Consider the following 21,371-nt stretch of genomic DNA (forward strand, 5'->3'; position numbering starts at 1 on the left):
GCTAGACCAGAGGATGTACACTGGTACAGATAGGAAATGGAAACACAGACAGGGAATTCAGGACAGATGAACCCCTCAGGACCACTGGTGATAGAGTGGTGATACCGGGAGGGTGAGGGGAAGGTGGGGTAGAAAGGGTAAACCAATCACAAGGATCTACATATAACCCCTTCCCTGGGAGGCAGACAACAAAAAAGTGGGTGAAGGGAGACATCAGACAGTATAAGACATGACAAAATAATAATAATTTATAAATTATCAAGGATTTGTGAGGGGGTGGGGATGAGGAGCTGATACCAGGGGCTCAAGTAGAAAACAAATGTGTTGAGAATGATGATGGCAGCAAATGTACAAATGTGCTTGACACAATGGATGTATGTATGGATTGTGATAAGCTGTACAAGCCCCCAATAAAATGATTTCAAAATACCCCCAAAAAACAATGACCTCTGCTTCCACCATAAGAAACTAGAATAAGAACAAATAAATTCTAAAGTAAGATGATGGCAGGAAGTAGTAACAATCAAAGTAAAAATCAGTGAAATGAACCCAGGAAAACAAGAAGAAAAACAAAAAAGAAACTTTGAAACAAATCAATAAATTGATAAACATCTAACACCTGATTAGGGGACAAGAGAGAGAGAGAGAGAGAGAGAGAGAGAGAGGATATGAGCTTCCAATACTGCAGGGGGCGCATTACTATAGATTCTGTAGGCACTAGAATAATAAGGGTATATTATAAACAACTTCATGTCCACAAATGTAACAACAACTTGGATGAAAAACAAAAATGAATTCAAGAAGAAAGTGAAACCTGAACAGCCTTATTATCTATTAAAGAAATTGAAGTTGTTTGTAAAACATTCCCATGAAGAAAGCTCTCAGATCAGAGATGAGTTCACTAGTCAATTCCAACAATTATTAAAGAAAGAAGTAATGCCAACTTTATCCAAACTGTTCCAAGAATCAGAGAGAAGAAGATACTTCCTGACAAATTATATGTCCAGCTTTCCACCAACAGTGGAACAATACAAAGGAAGAAAACTATCCCTTATATCCTTCATGAACACAGATGCAAAAACTATAAACAAAAATTTAACAAATCAAATTATATATGTATATCTCCCTTGGCAAAATGAGATTTATTCCAAGAAAATTAGTTGTTTTAACATTTGAAATTCAGTGAGTGCTATTGACCATATGAACAACAAAAAAAAAACCTATGTTTATCTATGATCATATCAAAAGACACAGGTAAGCATTTGACAATTAGAAACACTTGAGCCAAGTAGGAGCATAAGTGAACTTCCTCACATTGATATAAGGCATCTATAAATGAAGCTGGCATCATAATTAATGGTAAAAGACTGTACCAATCCTAAGATCAAGATCAACGCAAGAGTATGCATACTACTTCTGTTTCACTGAAGATTCCAGCTGGTGACTAAGCTAAGAAAAATAAAATAAACATAAGCATCCAGGTTGAAAAGGACTAAGTAAAATTATCTTTTCTTCATTTACCAATGTCTTAACTGCATATATAGAAAATCTGGTGAAATAAGGAGGGGGGAAAAAGCCAACAGAATTAAACAGTGAGTTTTAAATTTTAGCAAGGTTGTAAAATGAGTACTTTATTAAAAAATCAATTCTACTACATACTATCAATGAACAATCAGAAACTGAAATTAAAAGGATACTATTTAAAAGCATAAAAAATACTAGATGCTTAACAACAAATTTGACAAAAGATGTGAAACATCAAGAACTACACTATGCATATGCTGTGAAGAGAGATAAGACTTAAGTAAATCAAGTAAAAAAGAAAAAGATTTATCGTGTTCACAGGTCAGCAGCCTCAATACTTCTAGGAAGTCAATGCTCCCTAGGTTGATCTCCAGATTCACAACAATTCAAATCAAAAGCCTAGTAGGCTTTTTGGAGGAAATGTTGATGAGCTGATTCTAACATTTAAATCAAAATGCAAAGGACCTAAAAATAGCCAACATAGTTGAAAACCAGTATCAAGAATTCTTATAAAAGAATAAGATAGTGCATTTCCGGCAAAACAATAGACAGAGATTAGTGGAACAGAATAAAAGTGCCCACAGACAAAATGGCATACAGAAGAGGGGTAACCAATTTTTGCCAAAAACTCAAAGGCAAAAGAGGGGAGAAAGGATGTCCTTTTCAAGGCCAGTGCAGTGCTACAATAATTGTCTATCCATATTTAATTAAATGGAAATATATATCAGTCATATTTTGAACTGAATCAAAAAATAACTCAAAATGAATCCATAAATATAAAACCTAAAACGATAAAACTTATAGAAAATCATTCTGCCCTTGGGTTAGACTAAATTGGATAAATTGCTATTTCAGCTATGATACCAAAAGAATAATCCATCAAAAAAGAAATGGATAATTGGTCTTTGCCAGAATTAAAATCATCTGTTCTTCACAAGAAGAGCCCTGGTGGTGTACTGGGCATTGGGCTGCTAACTGCAGGTCAGTAGTTCAAAACAGCTAGGTGTTCTAAGGGGAGGAAGAGAAGGCTTTTTGCTCCATGAAGTCTGAAAGCCTGAGAAACCTATGGGGCATTTGATTCTGTCCTAAACTCTTGCTAAGTCAGAAATGTCTCCATGGCAGTGAGTTTGGATTTTGCTTTGTTTTGAGTTTGGCTTTCTAAAATTTTGAAAATTCAAACCAGAGATTGAGAAAAAAATGTCAAAAGCATATTACCTGATAATGGACCCATATCAGAATATATACAACAATAAGAAAACACACTATTCAAATTTTTGTGTGTGTTTGTGATAAAGCACAACTATTCAAATTTTTTTAAGTGTGAAAGATTTCACTAGAACTTCATCAAAGAAGATATACAGACAACAAATAAGCATATAAAAAGAACACAAAATGTAGTCATTAGAAAGTGCAAGTTTAAAATTCTAGCATATTGCTACATATTTAATAAAACTGATAAACTTAAAATAACTGACCATATCAAGTGTTGTTATGGATAGAGAGAAACTGGAATTCTCAAATCACTGTTGGTGGGAATGTAAATGGGACAACCACTCTGGAAAACAGTTTGGCAATTTCTTAAAAAGTTAAACATACACCTACAATATGATCCATTCTACTCCTAGACATTTACCCCAAAGAAAAGAAAATATATGTCCTTTTTGTAAATGAATATTCATAACAGACTTATCTATAATTGCTTAAAACTAGAAGTGACTGCATGAATAAAGAATAAGTTCTGATAGATTAATAAAATTGAATCATCAATAATAAAATGGAACGTACTACTAATATACACCATAACTTGGCTGAATCTCAAAAGAATTGTCAAGTAAGTAAATCAGATGAAAGAAGAGTACAGACTATATGATTCTCAAACTCGAGATAATACAAATTTACAGCGACAGAAACCGTATCAGTGGTTTTGTATGTTGGGCAGGGAACAGGGTTGGAAAGGTTGGAAAAAGGGAGGAACAGTATAGCATCAGTGAACTAAGATAAAAAAGATAAAAGCCTGTAAATAGTTGAAGGTCTGTCTGTTGACCTTTAGGAGTGTTTTCCTGTTGAGTCTGATGGGATGCCATGCCCTGGCCCCAAAGTCTATTTTTGGTATTCCCTTGGGAATTCCTTGCTGTGCTCCCCTTGCTGTTCTGTTGCACCCCCTTAGTGTTTTGCCTCGGTGTTGTGGGGTCAGGTCGGGTGCAATTCACACACTGTGTCTCCAGTGTTGTCCCCAGTAGGGCAGTCAGTGAGGGATGTCATGTCTCACAGTGGGGCCGGCCACATGGTCCTCTCTGCATTGGCTGCTCTGAGCAGGGATATCGTCTTCAAGGCTTAGTGGATCAGGATGTGCTCCACTCTCTCTTCCTCCCCCTTCATCTTCTCCCGTGTGCTCTGATCAGACATGTCCCTCTCCTTGACCTGTAGCTTCAGCGCTGTCCTCTGAAGTAAATTCTTCTGGGGGGATGGGAGGCTGTCCACATAGTTGGGATTGGGCAGGCTCCTCAGACTTCTACTGGTTCCCTCTGGCAGAAGTTTTAAAGGCTAGACTTACTTGCTTTGAATACACACTACTTTCACATGGTTCAAAAAACAGATACAGTTTCTTCAGGAAATGGTGCTGACAAACCTGGATTTCCGTTTGCTGAGTAAGACAACAGGACCCATGCCTCACTCTGTATACAAAAATGAACTCAAAATGGATTGAAGACCTAATATAAACCCTAGACTATAAAGCTCATAAATGAAAAAATAAGAACAAACTTAAAGGCCTTGATACATGGCATAAACACACTATCAAACAGAACAATAAAGATACACAAGACAGAAGACAAATAGATGACTCTGAACTCCCGAAAAACAAGACACGTGTATCAAAGGCTTCATTCACCAGAAGAGAAAAGAGACTAGAGGGAAAAATCTGGCAATGATCTATCCAACAACAATCAGACAAAATTTCAACATCTCAAAAGGAAAAGACAACTAATCTAACTTTTAAAATTGGCAAAGGACATGAACAGGCACTTCACCAAAGAATATACTCAGGTAGCCAACAAACATATGAGAAAATGCTCACTGTTATTAGTCATCCAAGAGACAGAAATCAAAATAATGAGATAGCACACTTCACCCCAGCAGTGAGACCACAGTTTTTAAGAAGCAAAATATACAAATTAAACAAACAGGGCATAACAAATGCCAGAGACCGGGTGGGGAAACTGAGATCTTCATATACTGCCGGTGAGACTGGAAAACAGTACAACCACTATAGAAAGTGCTGTGGTGCTTCCTCAAACACCTAGGAATAGAGATACCATATGAGCTAGCAGTCCTTCAACTTGGTATATATTTTAAGAAATAATGAACACAGCATTGAACAGATACTGTATATGCATGTCCACGTTCATTCATCGCAGCACTATTCACAATAGCAAGAAGATGGAAATGATCTAAATGCCCACAGGTAGAAGGATGGATAAACAAACTTCGGCACAGACACACAATGGGATACTTTGTAACATTAAAGAATAATGTAAAATACTTCATGAAATGGATGGAATTAGAGGACATGCTGAGTGAAATCAGTTCACCACAAAAGGGCCAATATTATATGGGACTATTATTTTTAAAATGAAAAGTTTCACACTTAAGTAAACAGACTTTGATAGTTAGACTAGACATAAGTCCCCCAAATTATTTGAACTACTACTCCCTTATCAGAAAATATTACTCAGCACGCCCTGGCAATTAAAAGCTTAGCACTCTAGCCCACAATCTAGGGTATCTGCCTTTGTAGGGCCACCTGCCCAAGATAATTCCAGCACCCCTTAGGGCAGGGGTCCTCAAACTTTTTAAACGGGGCCAGTTCACTGTCCCTCAGACCTGTTGGAGGGCCGGACTATAGTTTTAAAAAAAACTATGGACAAATTCCTATGCACAGTGCACATATCTTATTTTGAAGTTAAAAAAAAAGGGGGGGGGGTCAAAAACAACTGGTGGGCCGGATAAATGTCCTCAGCGGGCGGCATGTAGCCCACGGGCCATAGTTTGAGGACCCCTGCTTAGGAGATGGTATCACCCACTTGGAAAATACATGAGTGTAGACAGTGTTAACTTGGGTGAAGGGAAAGATCATCACCAGGAGGAGGAAGATGGGCAAACAATGACGGAAACAGGGCAAGGCAAGACATGAGGAGGTTTGGTAAGCTGTTGAATACAAAAATGATCTGCTCTGTAAATCCTCAACTTATTCACAATAAAAAGTATTTTAAAACATCACAACACGAACAAGATAGTAATTATCAAACCAGAAAACGGACCAGGAACCAGAAAACAAGTAAACAACGGAGACAATTTGTTTTAAGAGCAATTACCACACCCAAAGATGCAGCTGAAAGGGCAAGGCATATTTCTGGCAAGCCAAAATCTAGAGCCTGCCAAGGTGAGGATCCTATTATTCAATAGCCTGCCTTAAACGGAGACCCTGCAGGGTGTACTCTAGTACTAAGGGTGAACTGGAAGTAAAAGATCCCTCCAACTAGTCTACAATCTGTGTCTGAATCACTTTGAGGACCAGAAAAATTTCAAGCACTGAACAAGGGATGGATTAAAGTGCCTCCCACCCACCCACTTCAGAACCTGACACAAGCAAACAAGAAACTTTCGGGGGGTGGGGTGGGGGGGTGTCATAAAATGTCATATGACTTACATATAATCTGAAGTACTAATTACAAAAATTATGTACATTAAGTACAAATGTAATTTTTCCAAATAAGCATTGTGTTATCATTATGCCATGCCAGAAACTAAAAAGGTATCAAGAAAATTTTAAATTCTATTTACTATTTGTATCAATTTATGACATTTAGAAAATAAGACAATATATAGTATATACTACAGTTCCAGTTAGTTCAATAGGACAGTTTACAGTTTAGCTAGGTCTTTGAAACACACTTTACAGTTCAAGACAGCACTTACTTCCTCAGTGTTTACACATGAGGACACTTTGTTTTAATACTAGATGGCACTGGATTAGTTTTTCCTATGGTCTACTTTAGTCAAAGAAGGAACCACACTCAATACAAAGAGCATACAAGCTTCTGAAATGAGTAAAAATTCACTTGATCTGTTATTTTTAAAAACAGAATTATGATGGGCCATGCCTCTGGCACAATAATCTATTTCTAAAATCTTTTTTGTTTTTCACTTGCCAGAAAACAAAAAGAAATTCTAAAAGATTATCTTTTAAAAGTTTGACTACTTCCATAATTTTAAACTTTGATCTCCCTTAATTTTCATTGGAGCCTTGGTAGCACAGTGGTTATGAGTTGGGCTGGGATCCCCAAGGTCAGCAGTTTGGAACCACCAGCTGCTCCAGTGGAGAAAGATGGGGCTTTCTATTCTCGCAAACAGTTACCGTATCGCAAACCCACAGAGGCAGTTCTACCCTGTCCTATAGGGTTGTCCTGAGTCAGTATCAACTCAATGGCAGTGAGTTGTTTGTTTGTTTTTTCTTTCAAATTTTCATTAGCAAAATGGATCAAAAGCTAGTTTTCTTAATATCCAGACAGCTTTCAAAGAATAACAATGCCTTCTTCCTCTTCTCATACCTATAGTATCTGGGAGGTCTAGCAGTTCATTGTGCTGCAAATCAAGGTTGTTTATCTGCATGCAGTTTCCAATCTCCTTTGGAAGATGTTCAAGTTGATTGTGAGCTACATCCAGCGTAATGAGGTTACATAATTCACCTGTAAATTGACCAACATAAAAATTTACTAAACATTATTAAAGAATATATTAAATAATATTGACAAGCAAAACAATCTTATACAAATTTTTAAATATGAAAATGATTTATTAATGAACACAGTTACACTGAAAAAAGCACTTCATTTTTCCAAGTCATAATTACATTTCTGAAAAAAAACAAATGCAAAATCTGAAACTTACTTCAAAATGACACAATAGAATTAAATGTTGTTTTTAAAAAATGATACCAACCTATATTGTAGTTTTCCATTTAAATAACCAATTCAACCCTAAACCATCACATTTGTAAATTCCATATTTTGCAGAGATTGTACCACCTCTTAATTACACTTTGTCCCTGTGTTTCCTGTTTCCAATCCTCCTTTCTTAACCCTCTGCGCTTTGTTCTTCGGTAAATGCTCTCCTTTTCATCTTAAATACTGATTATTCTAACATGAGGATGAGTGTAGTTCCAGACCTGAAGGGTGACTAAGGGCCACCGTCTTAGGGGTTTCACCAATCTCTATCCGGTCAGGAATCCTGGTCCCCTTTATGATTTGGAATTTTGTTTCACATTTTCCACCTCTTCTCATGGGACCTTTTTCGGATTGGTTGGGAGTGGGTGCTGGGTACCTTCTAGCTGTTCTGGTCTCAAGGTTGTGGAGACTGATATTCGCACAGGCCTTTATGTCACTCCTTGTCCTATAAGCTTGTCAGGAATCGGAATGGACTAGGCAGTGAGTTTTGTTTGTTTTTTTATTTCATTGGCCTAATCATTACTATATGTCTTTGGATTTTGACCATTCTTCTTTCCTCTGGATAGGAAGAGATCGCTGCAATTTAAATGGCTGACATTTTCAGTATGCCAAAATATGGAATTTACAAATGTAAATATATTTTTTCTCTGCAGCTTATGGTACGTCAATTGACCTTGGCACCCTCCAAGATTGAAGTCCTGATCCCCCAGGCCCAGCGATTCATTCCCTCAAGGTGTTTGGTTATGTCTAAGAAGTTTGCATAACTTTGTCCTCAATATGAACTGCTATTTTTTAAAATTAAAAGATCATTTTATTGGGGGATCTTACAGCTCTTATAACAATCCATACAACAATTATTTCAAGCATATTTGTACATATGCTGCCATCATTATTTTCTAAACATTTACTTTTTTTAAAAAATCGTTTTATTAGGGGCTCATACAACTCTTATCACAATCCATACATACATCAATTGTGTAAAGCACATTTGTATATTCATTTCCCTCATCATTCTCAAAACATTTACTCTCCACTTAAGCCCCTGGCATCAGGTCCTCATTTTTTTTCCCTCCCTCTCCGCTCCCCCCTCCCTCATGAGCCCTTGATAACTTATAAATTATTACTTTGTTGTACTTTGCCCTGTCTGACGACTCCCTTCACCCACTTTTCTGTTTCCGTCTCACAGGGAGGAGGTCACATATAATCGGCTCTTCCCAACCCACTCTCCCTCTACCCTCCCAGTATCGACCCCTCAGAACACTGGTCCTGAAAGATCATCCACCTTGGATTCCCTGTGTTTCTGAACTGCCAATTTTTTAAAACCAAATTCAGGAGAGTGATAGTAATACATCTTGAGTTCAATTCGAAGGTCATCCTGCTGTCAATACATATGTTCTGATATGATATAAATATAAAAATAGAAATCGGTAAGTTAAAACATCTTAATAGGGTTCTAAAAGGTTAGAAAATGGTTGTTTTCCCTCCCTGTCCCAGTCAAAATAAGACCGCATTGGCAACTTAGGAGCCCTGGTGGCAGAGTGGGTTATGCACTGGGTTGCTAGGTTCAAGGTAAGTCGTTTGAATCCACTAGTTACTCTAGAAGAGAAAGAGAATGCTTTCTGCCTGAGTAATGATTCACAGACTCAGAAACTTTAAGGGGTAGTTCTACTGTGCCTTATAGGGTTGGTACAAGTTGGAACAACTCCATGGTATTGGGTTACTGACAACTTAGATAATTCTTAGTGTTATTCTGTCTTAAAAGGAAAAAGAATCTTACTACTGCTGGTGTGTACCTTGGAGTTGATTCTAATTCACAGCAAGCAGCCCTATACTACTACTTAGAACATCCGTCTCGGTGCACCCATGATTTTCCTACTCAAAGAGAGCAAGAGGTAAAAAGTAGTTCATGCTGTTGAGTCAGCACAGGGTGGAAGTGTCCCTTTGAGTTTCTGAGACTGTAACTCTTTACAGGAGTAGAAAATCCCATCTTTCTCCTGAAGAGAGACTGGTGGTCTCGAACTGCTGACCTTGCATTTGGCAGTCCAATGTATAACCATGCCACCACGTTAGAGATGCTGAAAAACTGAAACAAACTTCATAAACTCTGTGTGGCAAATTATCAAGTCAGATATTCTAAGCCAGGACCTTGGTGGTGTAGTGATTACGAGTTGGACTGCTAACCACAAGGCCAACAGTTAGACACCAACAGCTGTTCCACAAGAGAACAACGTGGCTTTCTATGCCCATGAAGTGTTATGGGGCAGTTCTACCCTGTCAATACCAATCCAATGGTATTGAGTTTGATATGTATTTCTTCACAAATGTAGTTGTTGCTAGGTGCTGTCTAAACTCAGACTCAGTGTGACCCAAAGTACAGCAGAGTAAAGCATTACCTGGTCCTGGGCCATCTGTACAATTGTAATGTTTGAACCCACTATTCCAGTCACTATGTCAAGCCATCTTCTTGAGGGTCTTTACACAGACACCATATCAAGCATGACGCCCTTCTCCAGTAACATCCCTGTCGATAATGTATCCAAAATACCAAAATCCTTGACAACCATCAATGTTTCCTGCTGAACAAGTTATGAAGATTTAGAGTTTCTTTACATTGAATTGCCTCCTTCCAATCCTGATGAAGATCAAGGGCTGAAGCCTTCAGTATACATGGAAATTCAATGTAAAGAAAACAAAAATCCTCACAACTAGACCAATACTCAACATCTTGTCAATAACATCTTGATAATTGGAGAAAAGACTGAAATTGCCAAAGATTTCATTTTGCTTAGATCCACAATGCTCATGGAAGCACCAATCAAGGATGTACTAGGTAAATCTAAATCTGGACAGAAGATCTCTTTAAAGTGTTAATGAGCAAATAAGTCACTTTGAGGACTAAGGTGTACTGGACCCAAGCCATGAAATTTTCCATCACCTCATATGCATGTGGAAGTCAGATACTGAACAAGGAAAAACAAAGAAGAATTGATGCATTTGAATTACAGTGTTAGGGAAAACGATGAAAGAACCATGGACTGCCAGAAGAACACAGGAATCTGTTTTGGAAGAAGCACAACTAGAATTCTCCGTGGAAGTGAGTATAACAAGACTTCATCTCATATATTTTGGATATGTTATCAGGAGGAATGTTTCTGGAGTACATCATGTTTGGCAAAATAAAGAGTCAATGCAAAAAAATCTACGAAGATGGTCTGACACAGTGGTTAGGATGATGAATATAACAACAATTGTGAGGATGGTTCAGGACTGGGCAGTGTTTTGTTCTGTCGTACATGAGGTCACTATGAGTCAAAACCAACTCAAAGGTCCTTCAGAAGTGGACAGCCTATTGCTTCTTCATAGTCTGTTCCTAGTCTGGAAGCTGTGCGGAAACCTATTGACCTTGGTTGACCTCACTGGTATTTAACATACTGGCTGAATATCTTCAGCATCACAGCAATACACAAGCCACCACCGTATGACAAACTGACACACAAGTAGTGGTTAGTCTAATACAGAGCTACTTAACATGTGTTCAATAAATACTTGTAAACTAGCATCTTCCTCACCCTAAGCCCCTATCTACTGCTATTGAGTCTATTCTGATTCAAAGGGACCACATACAAGAGAAGAGAACTGCTCCTTAGGGTTTCAGAAATGATAAATTTTTATGTGAGCAGACAGCCTCATTTTTTCTATAATGGAGCAGCTAGTGGGTTTGAACCTGAGCTTAAAGTTAGTAGCTCAATGCTTAATACATTGCATACCATGGCCCAGAACATACATTGTTTCTTCCAATTAAGGGTAATAATATTCCTTCATTCAGCAAATAAGAGTACCCACACTATGTCAAAAATTATGTTATAGTATATAACATAGCTATATAATATTATAACTATGTATATGTATATATGTCTGTATGTGTATAGTGGTAATCAAAAGAAGCATGATTCCTAACCTAATGGGGCTATTTTACAGAGGAGAACAATGAAAAGTTGTATAAACAAATGTAAAATTACAGAGTATATAAGGGAAACATACAGAGAATAAAACCAAAAGAAATGCATCTTCCAGTGAGTTTGGGAGTTCAAGGAAGATTTCTCTAAAATAAAATTTAAGTGACAACTCTTGGAGAAAAACAGAAAATTGGTGGTGGGATAGGGTGTGAATTAAGCAAACTTCCAGGAACAAACCAAAAAGGCCAGTGTAAATTCCCTATCCTTAACCTCTCAGCAACATTTCACTGCTAATGCAAAAGCAAATTCTCTGTAAAGTGTCATCATTGTAGGCTGCAAGTAATTCCTGGAAATTTTTTATTTTTTCATATATGAAGCAGGCACAGCAGGAAACAAACATGAGTATGAACCAGCAAAAAGAGAAATGAAAAAAAAATGACAGCACAAGCAGACCCACAACAGATGTGTTAAATATGTTTTTTAAAAACTAGAACTCAAAAATTCACTGTCATCAAGTCGATTTTGACTCATATACACCCTATAGGACAGGGTAGAAATGCCCCCTATGGGTTTCTGAGACTATAAATCTTTCCAGGAAAGCCTCATTTTCCTCCCACTGAACAGCTGAGGATTCTCAGTTGCTGACCTTAGGGTTAGTAGTCCAGTGTGCAACAACGATGACACCTGAACTTCTCAAGGCTAGAGTTAGGAGCCATCTAACAACAACAACAACAAGTATACAGCTTTAAAAAGAAGTGGAGAAACACTTTAAGACAAAGACTAAAATTACAAAGAGCATAAATTAAAGAAACAAAAAATAAATGTACAATAGGGAAAATATAAAACCTAAATGTTTATGCTTGGAAAAACTAATGCATGGAAAAGAATGGCAATATCAATCAAATTTGGGAATAAAATATAATACATATTCATCTGTTATGATGAATATGAAGATATTAGTCATTGAAAACCCAAATAAAAGGGTATATTTTGAGAAAATGGCCGCTTGTAAAATTAGACACAAGGCAGACCACACACGGGAGCAAACTAAGACGGGGAGAGAGTGGACCACATCCAGGCACATCAAGCCTTGAGGACAACATTCCTGCATTCAATGTAGAGAGCAATGTACAGAGTGGACCTTAGAGCTGGCCCCACCACTAGACACAGTGCAGGAATTGTGCACAGTCTGAACCCCCTACGCTGGGGTGAAACGCGAAAAAAGCGCAACAGAGCAGAAAGGGGAGTAAAGCAACAAAGTCCCTGAGGAATCCCAAAAATAGACTTCGGAATTGTGGGCAGGGCTTGGCATCTCACCAGAGCAACAGGAAAGTATTCATAATGGTCAGCAAACAGAACTGGAACTATAGGCTTTTTTTTCTTCTCATCTCTATCGATATAGGGTAGGCAGGATAAACAGTCCCAAGGAGAAAACAATAGGGCAATGGCTCTGGGGGGACATGGGAGAGGAGTGGGGGGAGGAAAGGGGATGCCAACCAACCCAGGGACAAGGGAACAACAAGTGGTCTAAAATCGATGGTGAGGAGAGCATAGAATGCCTGGTGGGGTTTGATCAAGTGCCATGTAACCAAGAGGAGTTACTGAGAGCCAAATGAAGGTAGAACATGATAGTGGGACAGGAGGGAAGTAAAAGGAAATAAAGAATTAGGAGGCAAAAGACATTTATAGAGGTATAAATATAGGCATGTACATATGTAAATATATTAATATATAATGATAGGGATATAGGTCCATGTATATATATTTAAAGTTAAGTATTAAAGTAGCAGACGGATGTTGGGTCTCTACTCAAGTATTCCCTCAACACAAGAACACTTTGTTCTAAATAACCTGGCATCTGTGATGTTCACCCTCCCAACACAATCCCTGAAGAAAAACGGGTGCATAAGCAAATCTGTTGAACAAAGCTGATGGTGCCTGGCTATTAAAAGATGTAATCTCTGGGGTCTTAAAGGCTCGAGGTTGGACAAGCCGCCATCTAGCAAGGAAGCAACAAAGTTCATGAGGAAGAAGCACACCAGCCTGTGTGATTGTGAGGTGTTAAAACAGGATCAGGTATCAGGCATCAGAAGACCCAAAACAAACAATTATACTGATGGGAATGATGAGGGTCTGAGTGGAGACCCAAAGCCCATCTGTAGACAACTGGACATCCCCTCACAGAAGGGTCACAAGAAAGGGAACAGTCAGCCAGGGTGCAGCACAGTACCCACAAAACACACAACATTCCTCTAGTTCTTTAACCCTCCACCCTCCCCCTCACTGTCATGGCTCCAGTTCAACCTTACAAATCCAGCTAGACCACAGCATGTACATTTATTTGTGCAGATAAGAGCTCTTGACACAGGGAATCCAGGGCAGAGACAACCCTCAAGAACAATAATGGGAGTAGTGATGCCATGAAGGTAGTGGAAAGGTGGGAGAGAAGGGAGAGAAACAGGGAACTAATCGCAATGATTGACGTATAACACACACCCCCACTCCAAGGGGGATGAGCACCAAAAACATGGGTGAAGGGAGACAGTGAGCAGTGTAAGATATGAAAATAACAATAATTTACAATTTATCAAGGGTTCATGAAGGTGGGAAGGGAGGGGGGGGAAGAGGCTCAAGTAGAAAGAAAATGTTTTGAAAATTACAATGGCAACATATGTACAAATGTGTTTGATACAATTGATATATGGATTTTTTTATATATGGATTATTAAGAGCTGTAAGAGACCCTAATAAAGTGATTTTTTTTAAATTAGATACAAGGAAAAAGAATGAACTTGATGAGGGCTACATTTAATAAATAATTCGAATTTCATAGTTGTTTGTTTGTTTTCATAAAGGAAATACTAGGCTTGAATAACTTTAAGTAAACATTATTGTACATGGTTCCCAAAGTACTTCAGATAGGGATACTTAGGTACATTTGAATTTCATATAAATAATAAATTTTAATGTAAGCACTATCTCCTGCAATATTTGGATATATTCTTTTTTTTTTTTTAATCAATTTATTGGGGCTCATACAATTCATCACAATACATAGATCAATTGTATAAAACACATCTATACACCTGTTGCCCTCATTATTCCCAAAATTCGCTTGCCTCTTGGGTTCCCGGAATCCGCTCATTTTCCTTCCCCCCCACCTTCCCTTCCTCCTCCCCTTTCCCCCATGCACCCTTAATAATTTATAAATTATTTTTGTATCTTACATTACACTGTCCGGCGCCTCCCCTCACCCACCCCGCTGCGCCCGTCCCCCAGAGAGGAGGCCATACGCGGCTCCCTGTGATCCATTCCCCCTTGCTACCTCCCCCTTCCCTCCTGGTATCGCCACCATCGCCCCCGGTCCCGAGAGGCTCCTCCGTCCTAGATTCCCTGCGCTTCCAACTCCCATCCGCACCGCTGTGCATCATCTGGTCTAACCAGGTCTGCAAGGCGAAACTGGGGTCCTGGTAGTTGGGGGTATATATTCTTTCTAATTACCACTTGTCTGTCAGTTTGTCATACTGTGGTGGCTTGTGTATTGCTGTGATGCTGGAAGCTATACAGCCAGTATGTCAAATGCTAACAGGGTCACGCAAGGTGAATAGGTTCCAGCACAGCTTCAAGAGTAAGAACAGACTATGAACAAGGAATAGGCTATCCACTTCGGAGGAATCAGACACAGAAAACCTCATGAATAGTAGTGGAGCACTGTCAGATACGGTGCCAGAGGGGTTAGAGCTGCCTCTTCAAAGTCGACCATAACGGCATAGCTTTGGGGACTTCATTTGCTAATGAGACAAAATTCTCAAAAAGAGGAGAAACAGCTGCAAATATCTGCTAATATTTGGAATGTGGAATGCATGCAATAAAATCTAGGAAAAATAAAGCTGTCCTAAACAAAGTGAGATATATAAAGGTCAATAGCTTAGGCATTACTAATCTGCTTGAGGTGTATAAAGATCAGCATGTTAGGCATTACTAAGTAGTTTGGTACAGCACTGGAGACTGAAAAAGAGGAAGACCCATAACAAAATGGATTGACACAGTAGCTGCAATGATGGGCTCAAACGTAACAGCAATTGTGAGAAAGGTGCAGGCCCGGGCTGCGTATTGTTCGGGTGTGCAGAGGGTCCAGAACCAACTTGATGGCCCCTAACAATCACCACCACAAGCTGAAATGGTCTGGTACTGGCCATCTGAATGATCTGTCTTGAAAAACAATGCCTCTGTGATAAGACAGTATTTATACACCTAGAAGCTCAGTTACGACAACTATTATTTCATGTACCAACCACTAAAGTTCGTGATGAAAAAAACTGAAGACATTTTGAAATGAATAAAAGATGCAATAAAAATACGCTGATAATTATGGGCCATTAGAATGTCAAAGTTGGAAATAAAGAGGAAGGAACAGTATTTGGAAAGATGGCCTTAGTGGTAGAAATGAAGCTTAAGATTGCCTGAGAGAATTTTGCAAAGACCAACAACTTCATTACAAATCTCATTTTCAACAACATAAATGGCAACTGTTCTCATGGAGCTCACCAAATGGAATACAGAGGAATCAAATGGACTATATCTGTGAGAAGATATGATAGTGAAGCTCACCAAATCAGCGGAAACAAGGCCAGGAACTAACTGTAGAACAGACCATTGACTATTTATATGTAAGCTCAGGATGAAATTGAGAAGAAAATAAAAACAAGTCCATGGGAGGCCCCCACAAAAATCTGAGTATATCCATCTGAATTTCAAGGACGTCAAGAGCAGATATGATGTGCTGAACATTAATTAATGAGAGAAGATATGGCAAGCTGTGGGATGACATCAAGAACATCACGCTTGAAGCAAAAGGTCATTAAAAGGACAAGAAAGCAGACTAAAGTGGATGTCAGAAGAAAACTCTGAAAGTTGCTTTTGAACGTAGAGAACAGAAAGTTAATGGAAGCAATAATGAAGTAAAAGTGCTGAACAGGCAATTCCAAGGGCAGCTCAAAAAGGCAGAGCGCCCTAATGAAATGTGCAAAGGCCCGGCATCAGAAAGCCAAAAAGGAAGAACACAGTCGACGAAGCGCAACAGAGAACAAAGGGGAAGTAAGGGCTCAAGTTACAATACTCAAGATTTCTATGGCAGAGTGCTATCATTCCTTAATTTATTATTAATTGGGAGTTAATACATACATCATTCCAGAGTTCAATCACCTCAAGCAGAATTGTACAATTGCTACCACAGTCAGTTTCCAAACATTGTTTCTTCCTGAACTCCTTGACATCGTCTTTTACCCCACCACAGCCACTGTACCCCTCCCCACCCTGAAAACCTGATTCTACTTGCTGTCCCTGTAGATTCATCAACCCTAGATTTCACATGCCAAAACATAGAGAAACATAAAGCACGACTTCAAGAGAGTGACTTCCATTGATGTAACACCTCTGAGATACACCCTAATATGAACAAACAAAAACACAACAATGCAGAAAACAAACTAAAATTACAGAAAATGCTGAAAACCAAATCAGATACAGCATGCATCAGAGGGGGGAATAATTGACAAGCTTTTAACCGTGCAAGTCAGAGTTATGTATGGGCAGAATATTGAGTGATGCATGAAATATCAAAAGAAGATGGAAGGAATACAGTCACTGTACTAAAAACAATCAGTCAACATCCAATCATTTCAAGAGGAAGCAAATAATCAAGAACCACTTATATTGAGGCATTAGCAAAAAGGCTTTAGGAAATGACAGAGTATCAACTGTAATGTTGCAACAAGCTGATAGAACACTGGAAACACTCATCCCCTACACTAAGAAGTTTGGAAGGCAGGTAACCTGACAACCGAATGGACGAGATTCCTCTGTGTGCCCATTAAAAAAAAAAAAAGTGACCCAACAGAATGCAGAATAACAAACAATTATCACTAATATCACATGCAAGTAAAATTGTGAAGATCATTAGCAATGGTTGCAACTATACATCTCCAGGGAACTTCTAGAAATTTCAAGCTGGATTCATTAGAGAATGTGGTATGGGGTTCTCAATGCTATTTGTCAGATGAATTTTGACTAAAGGCAGAGAATAACAGAGAGATGTTTACTTGTGCTTTTTTGACTACGCAAAGGTATTCAACTATGTGAATCATAATAAACTTTGGATAGCATTGAGAAGAAATGGAATTCCAGAAAACTTCACCAGAAAAGGTGTGCATCAGGGTTGTTTCTTTCACCACACTTATTCAGTCTGCATATTGAGCAAATAATCCAAGATGTTGAATTATAAAATGAACTCGGCATCAAGATTGGAGGAAAGCTTATTAAGCACCTTCAATACGCAGATGATTTAATCTTGCTTGCTGAAAGAGAAGACTTGAAGCATCTGTTGATGAAACTCAAGGGATCAGGTATCAGGCATCAGAACAAAAAATCTTACTACAGTGAATGAGGGAGTGCCGAGAGTAGAGACCCAAAACCCATTTGTAGGCCACTGGAGATCCCCTTGCAGAGGGGTCTCAGGGAGGAGACGAGCCAGTCAGGGTGCGATGTAGCAATGATGAAAAATACAACTTTCCTCTAGTTCCTAAATGCTTCCTCCTCCCCCACTATCATGATCCAAATTCTACCTTGCAAGCCTGGCTAGACCAGAGGATATACACTGGTACAGATAGGAACTGGAAATACAGGGAATCCAGGGCAGATGACTCCTTCAGGACCAGTGGTGTGAGTGGCGATACTGGAAGGGTAGAGGGAGGGTGAGGTGGAAAGGGAGAACTGATTACAAGGATCTACATGTGACCTCCTCCCTGAGGGACGGACAACAGAAAAGTGGGTGAAGGGTTCATGAGGGACAGGGGAGCGAGGAGGGAGGGGAAAAAAATGAGGAGTTGATGCCGGGGCTTAAGTGGAGAGGAAATGTTTTGAGAATGATGAGGGTAATGAATGTACAAAGGTGCTTTACACAAGTAATGTATGTATGGATTGTGGTAAGAGTTGTATGAGCCCCCAATAAAACGATTAAAAATAAATAAATAAGATACAAATGGCAAAAATATGATCAACACAGACATTTACTATTCCTAAGAGCAAATTATGCACATAACCCAAGTACCCTTCAATAGAGAACTAGCTGAATCGAAATATGGTATATCCACCCTACAAGATACAGCATCCATTGTAAAAATGATTCAAGAATTATCTCCATGTACTGTTATATAAAGTGACCATCAGGCTATATTGTAATCTTTGTATGACTGAATTACTTTCTGCTTTGAATTTCTGTTGACGTTATTTATCACAGTTTTCCACAATGCTAAAAATAAAAGAAAAAATTTTTGAGGTAATACAGATTTTGACATAATTATGCAGGGTACATGTTTCAAGTGACCTCTGGTAGGTGGAAGGATTAACGGAGTGAGGCTTGTTTGAACTTCTGATTCACGCAACTATTCAGGTCCCTGCCACACAGTATAGCTTGTACTATAATTGGGATAACAGCTTCCTAAGATATGTCAAAATGTTGGTGAGCACTAGATGTCACATAGGCCACAAAGGACTAAGCTAAAAAGTAAAGTGCAAAAGGTATACACAGTAAAAAAAATTATGTAAAATAGGGTACAATTTATTTCAAAAAGAAAGGTGTATATTGATTTTAAAACCAACAGAATGATATACAGTTGTCAATTTTAATTGCTATCCATATCGGGAGACAATGAGGGAAGAAGTAGACAGAGGACTGAATTCTCTCTGTATACGCTTTGTTGATTTCACTTAGAAACAAATATTGCTTCCTAAGTATGAAACAAATTTTAAACTTAAAATAAAAAGCCCATCCCCCCAAATAAAAGTAAATTAAACAAATGAACTTAATTATGTATTCAATGATAACATAAAGTAAAAGTGTTGTGATACTATCTTTCAGAGGAGCATATGGCACAGTGGTTAGAGTACTTGGTTGTTAACTAGAAGGTCAGTGGCGCAAACCCATCAGCCAGTCTGTGGGAAAATTATGTGGCAATCTGTTGTCATAATGATTACAGCCTCAGAAGCTCTAGATAAGGTAGTTCAACTCTGTGGTATACAGTTGCTACGAGTCAGAATTTACTCAACATCAAGGACTTTGGTTTCGGTCACTGCAAGTGCTTCTGAGAACCAGAGCTCTCTATGTGAAAGATGGAAGAAACACAGTCATAAGGCAGAAGCTATAAATTCTACCACTCCTAATTTTGAACCGGAAGTATCAATATAAGATTATGGCACATTTTTATCAGTAAAACCAAACAAAAATTAAAACATTTCCCAGTACAACCCACTAAAAAGATCTAAAACAACAACTAACCCTGTAGCTGGAGTACCCCTAGTGACCAAATGGTAGTCTTGAAATACCATTTCGCACAAAAAGGCTGGAGGCTTCGTGAAAAAACGGTCTTGGGAAGAAAATATAAGAGATAAGCCTGGGATACCCTGTTGTCACACCAGCTAACTTCCTTGCTATTAAAAGTTACCGCTGTTGTTTGTTACCATTGGGTTAGTCTAACTCAATAGGACCGATGTACAATAGAACAAAATTATTACCCAGTCTCGTTAAATCCTCACAACTGCCAGCATGTCCAAGTACATCACTGCATATAGTAAGCCAATCCATCCTACTGAGGATCTCCTATGACTTCATTGGCCCTCCAATTTACCAAATATGATGTTCCCTTGGTCATAATGTATCCCTTATGATGACATGTCCAAAGCAAGCAAGGCAGGCAGTGTTTTGTTGTGATCTATGAGGTTTTCACATAAGTTAATTTTTGGAAGCATTATCTCCAGGCCCTTCCTAGTCGACTTTAGTCCACGCAAACTGTTTGCTATGGGTGACCCTGATGGGACCTGAAATACACCAACAGCATAGCTCCCACCAGCACAGCAACACAAAAGCCACCACAGTATAACTGACAGAGGAGTGGTCGGAAAGCATATCTTGGAGAGACTCCCACTAGCCAGAGATTAAATCATTTAAGTATGTATAATTCAATGCATAATGAAATAAGAATTTTAAAATATTTGTCACCACTGAAGGATGCTCTGAAATTCATTTACTTCCAAAATTATTACACAAAGGGAGAAAAAAACAAGTATCTGCAGGCATATTTCAGTGACACCACAGGTTCAGTTCCAGACCACCAGAGTAAAGCAAATATTGCAATTAAGTGAGTCACACAAATTATTTTGATTTTCCAGAACATATAAAAGCTCTGCTGATGCCATGATGTAATCTATTAACTGTGCAAAAGCATTATGAAAAAGTTTGAAATATTGTCAGAATTACCAAAATGTGACAACAGACGTGAAATGAGAACACATTGTTAGAAAACTGGTGCTGATAGGCTTGCTTGACACAGGGTTGCTACCACAAACTTTCAATTTGCAAAAGCAAAATCAAAACAAACACAGTATCTGCAAAGCATAAAGTGAAGCACAATAAAAAAGTATGCCTGCACTGCCATTCCTATTCGAATTGCACTACTGGGTAACCAAAAAGTGGATGAGTCAGTTACACACACACACATACACACACACACACAGTCTGTGCCTCTCTTGAAAGAACGTGTACTGTCAATGAATGGTCTTCTTAAAATCAAGCCTGATTCTAATCAAACCTGTAGAAACAACTACCAATCTATAGACATATAAAGGTCAGAGGAATAGTATGCCAAACCATACAAAGGTGACATAATCAACAACATCAAGACCAGTACCTCTTCTGAACTTAGATTGAAAAATTCTCATGTGGCAGGAAAGTTTTCAAACTTTCTAACCAAGTAAGATTTATTCCAGAATATTTAAGTTTGTTCAACATTTGAAAATTAATCAGTGTTATTCACATCAACATGTTAACAGG

The 21,371-nt window shown here is 38.5% G+C and overlaps 1 protein-coding gene across 1 annotated transcript in view; it reads right to left on the bottom strand.

Moving 5' to 3' along the window:
• SHOC2 (SHOC2 leucine rich repeat scaffold protein) overlaps positions 1 to 21,371 on the bottom strand; it is a 56,238-nt gene that overhangs the window by 28,464 nt on the left and 6,403 nt on the right. The window contains exon 2 of the mRNA XM_004700927.2: positions 7,134 to 7,271. Within this exon, the coding sequence (XP_004700984.1) occupies positions 7,134 to 7,271 (138 nt within the window). The remainder of the gene's footprint in view (positions 1 to 7,133; positions 7,272 to 21,371) is intronic.

This window comes from Echinops telfairi, unplaced genomic scaffold (genome assembly GCF_000313985.2).
Source record: "Echinops telfairi isolate 266 unplaced genomic scaffold, ASM31398v2 ScPeMD7_70;HRSCAF=299, whole genome shotgun sequence".
Taxonomy (NCBI): Eukaryota; Metazoa; Chordata; class Mammalia; order Afrosoricida; family Tenrecidae; genus Echinops; species Echinops telfairi.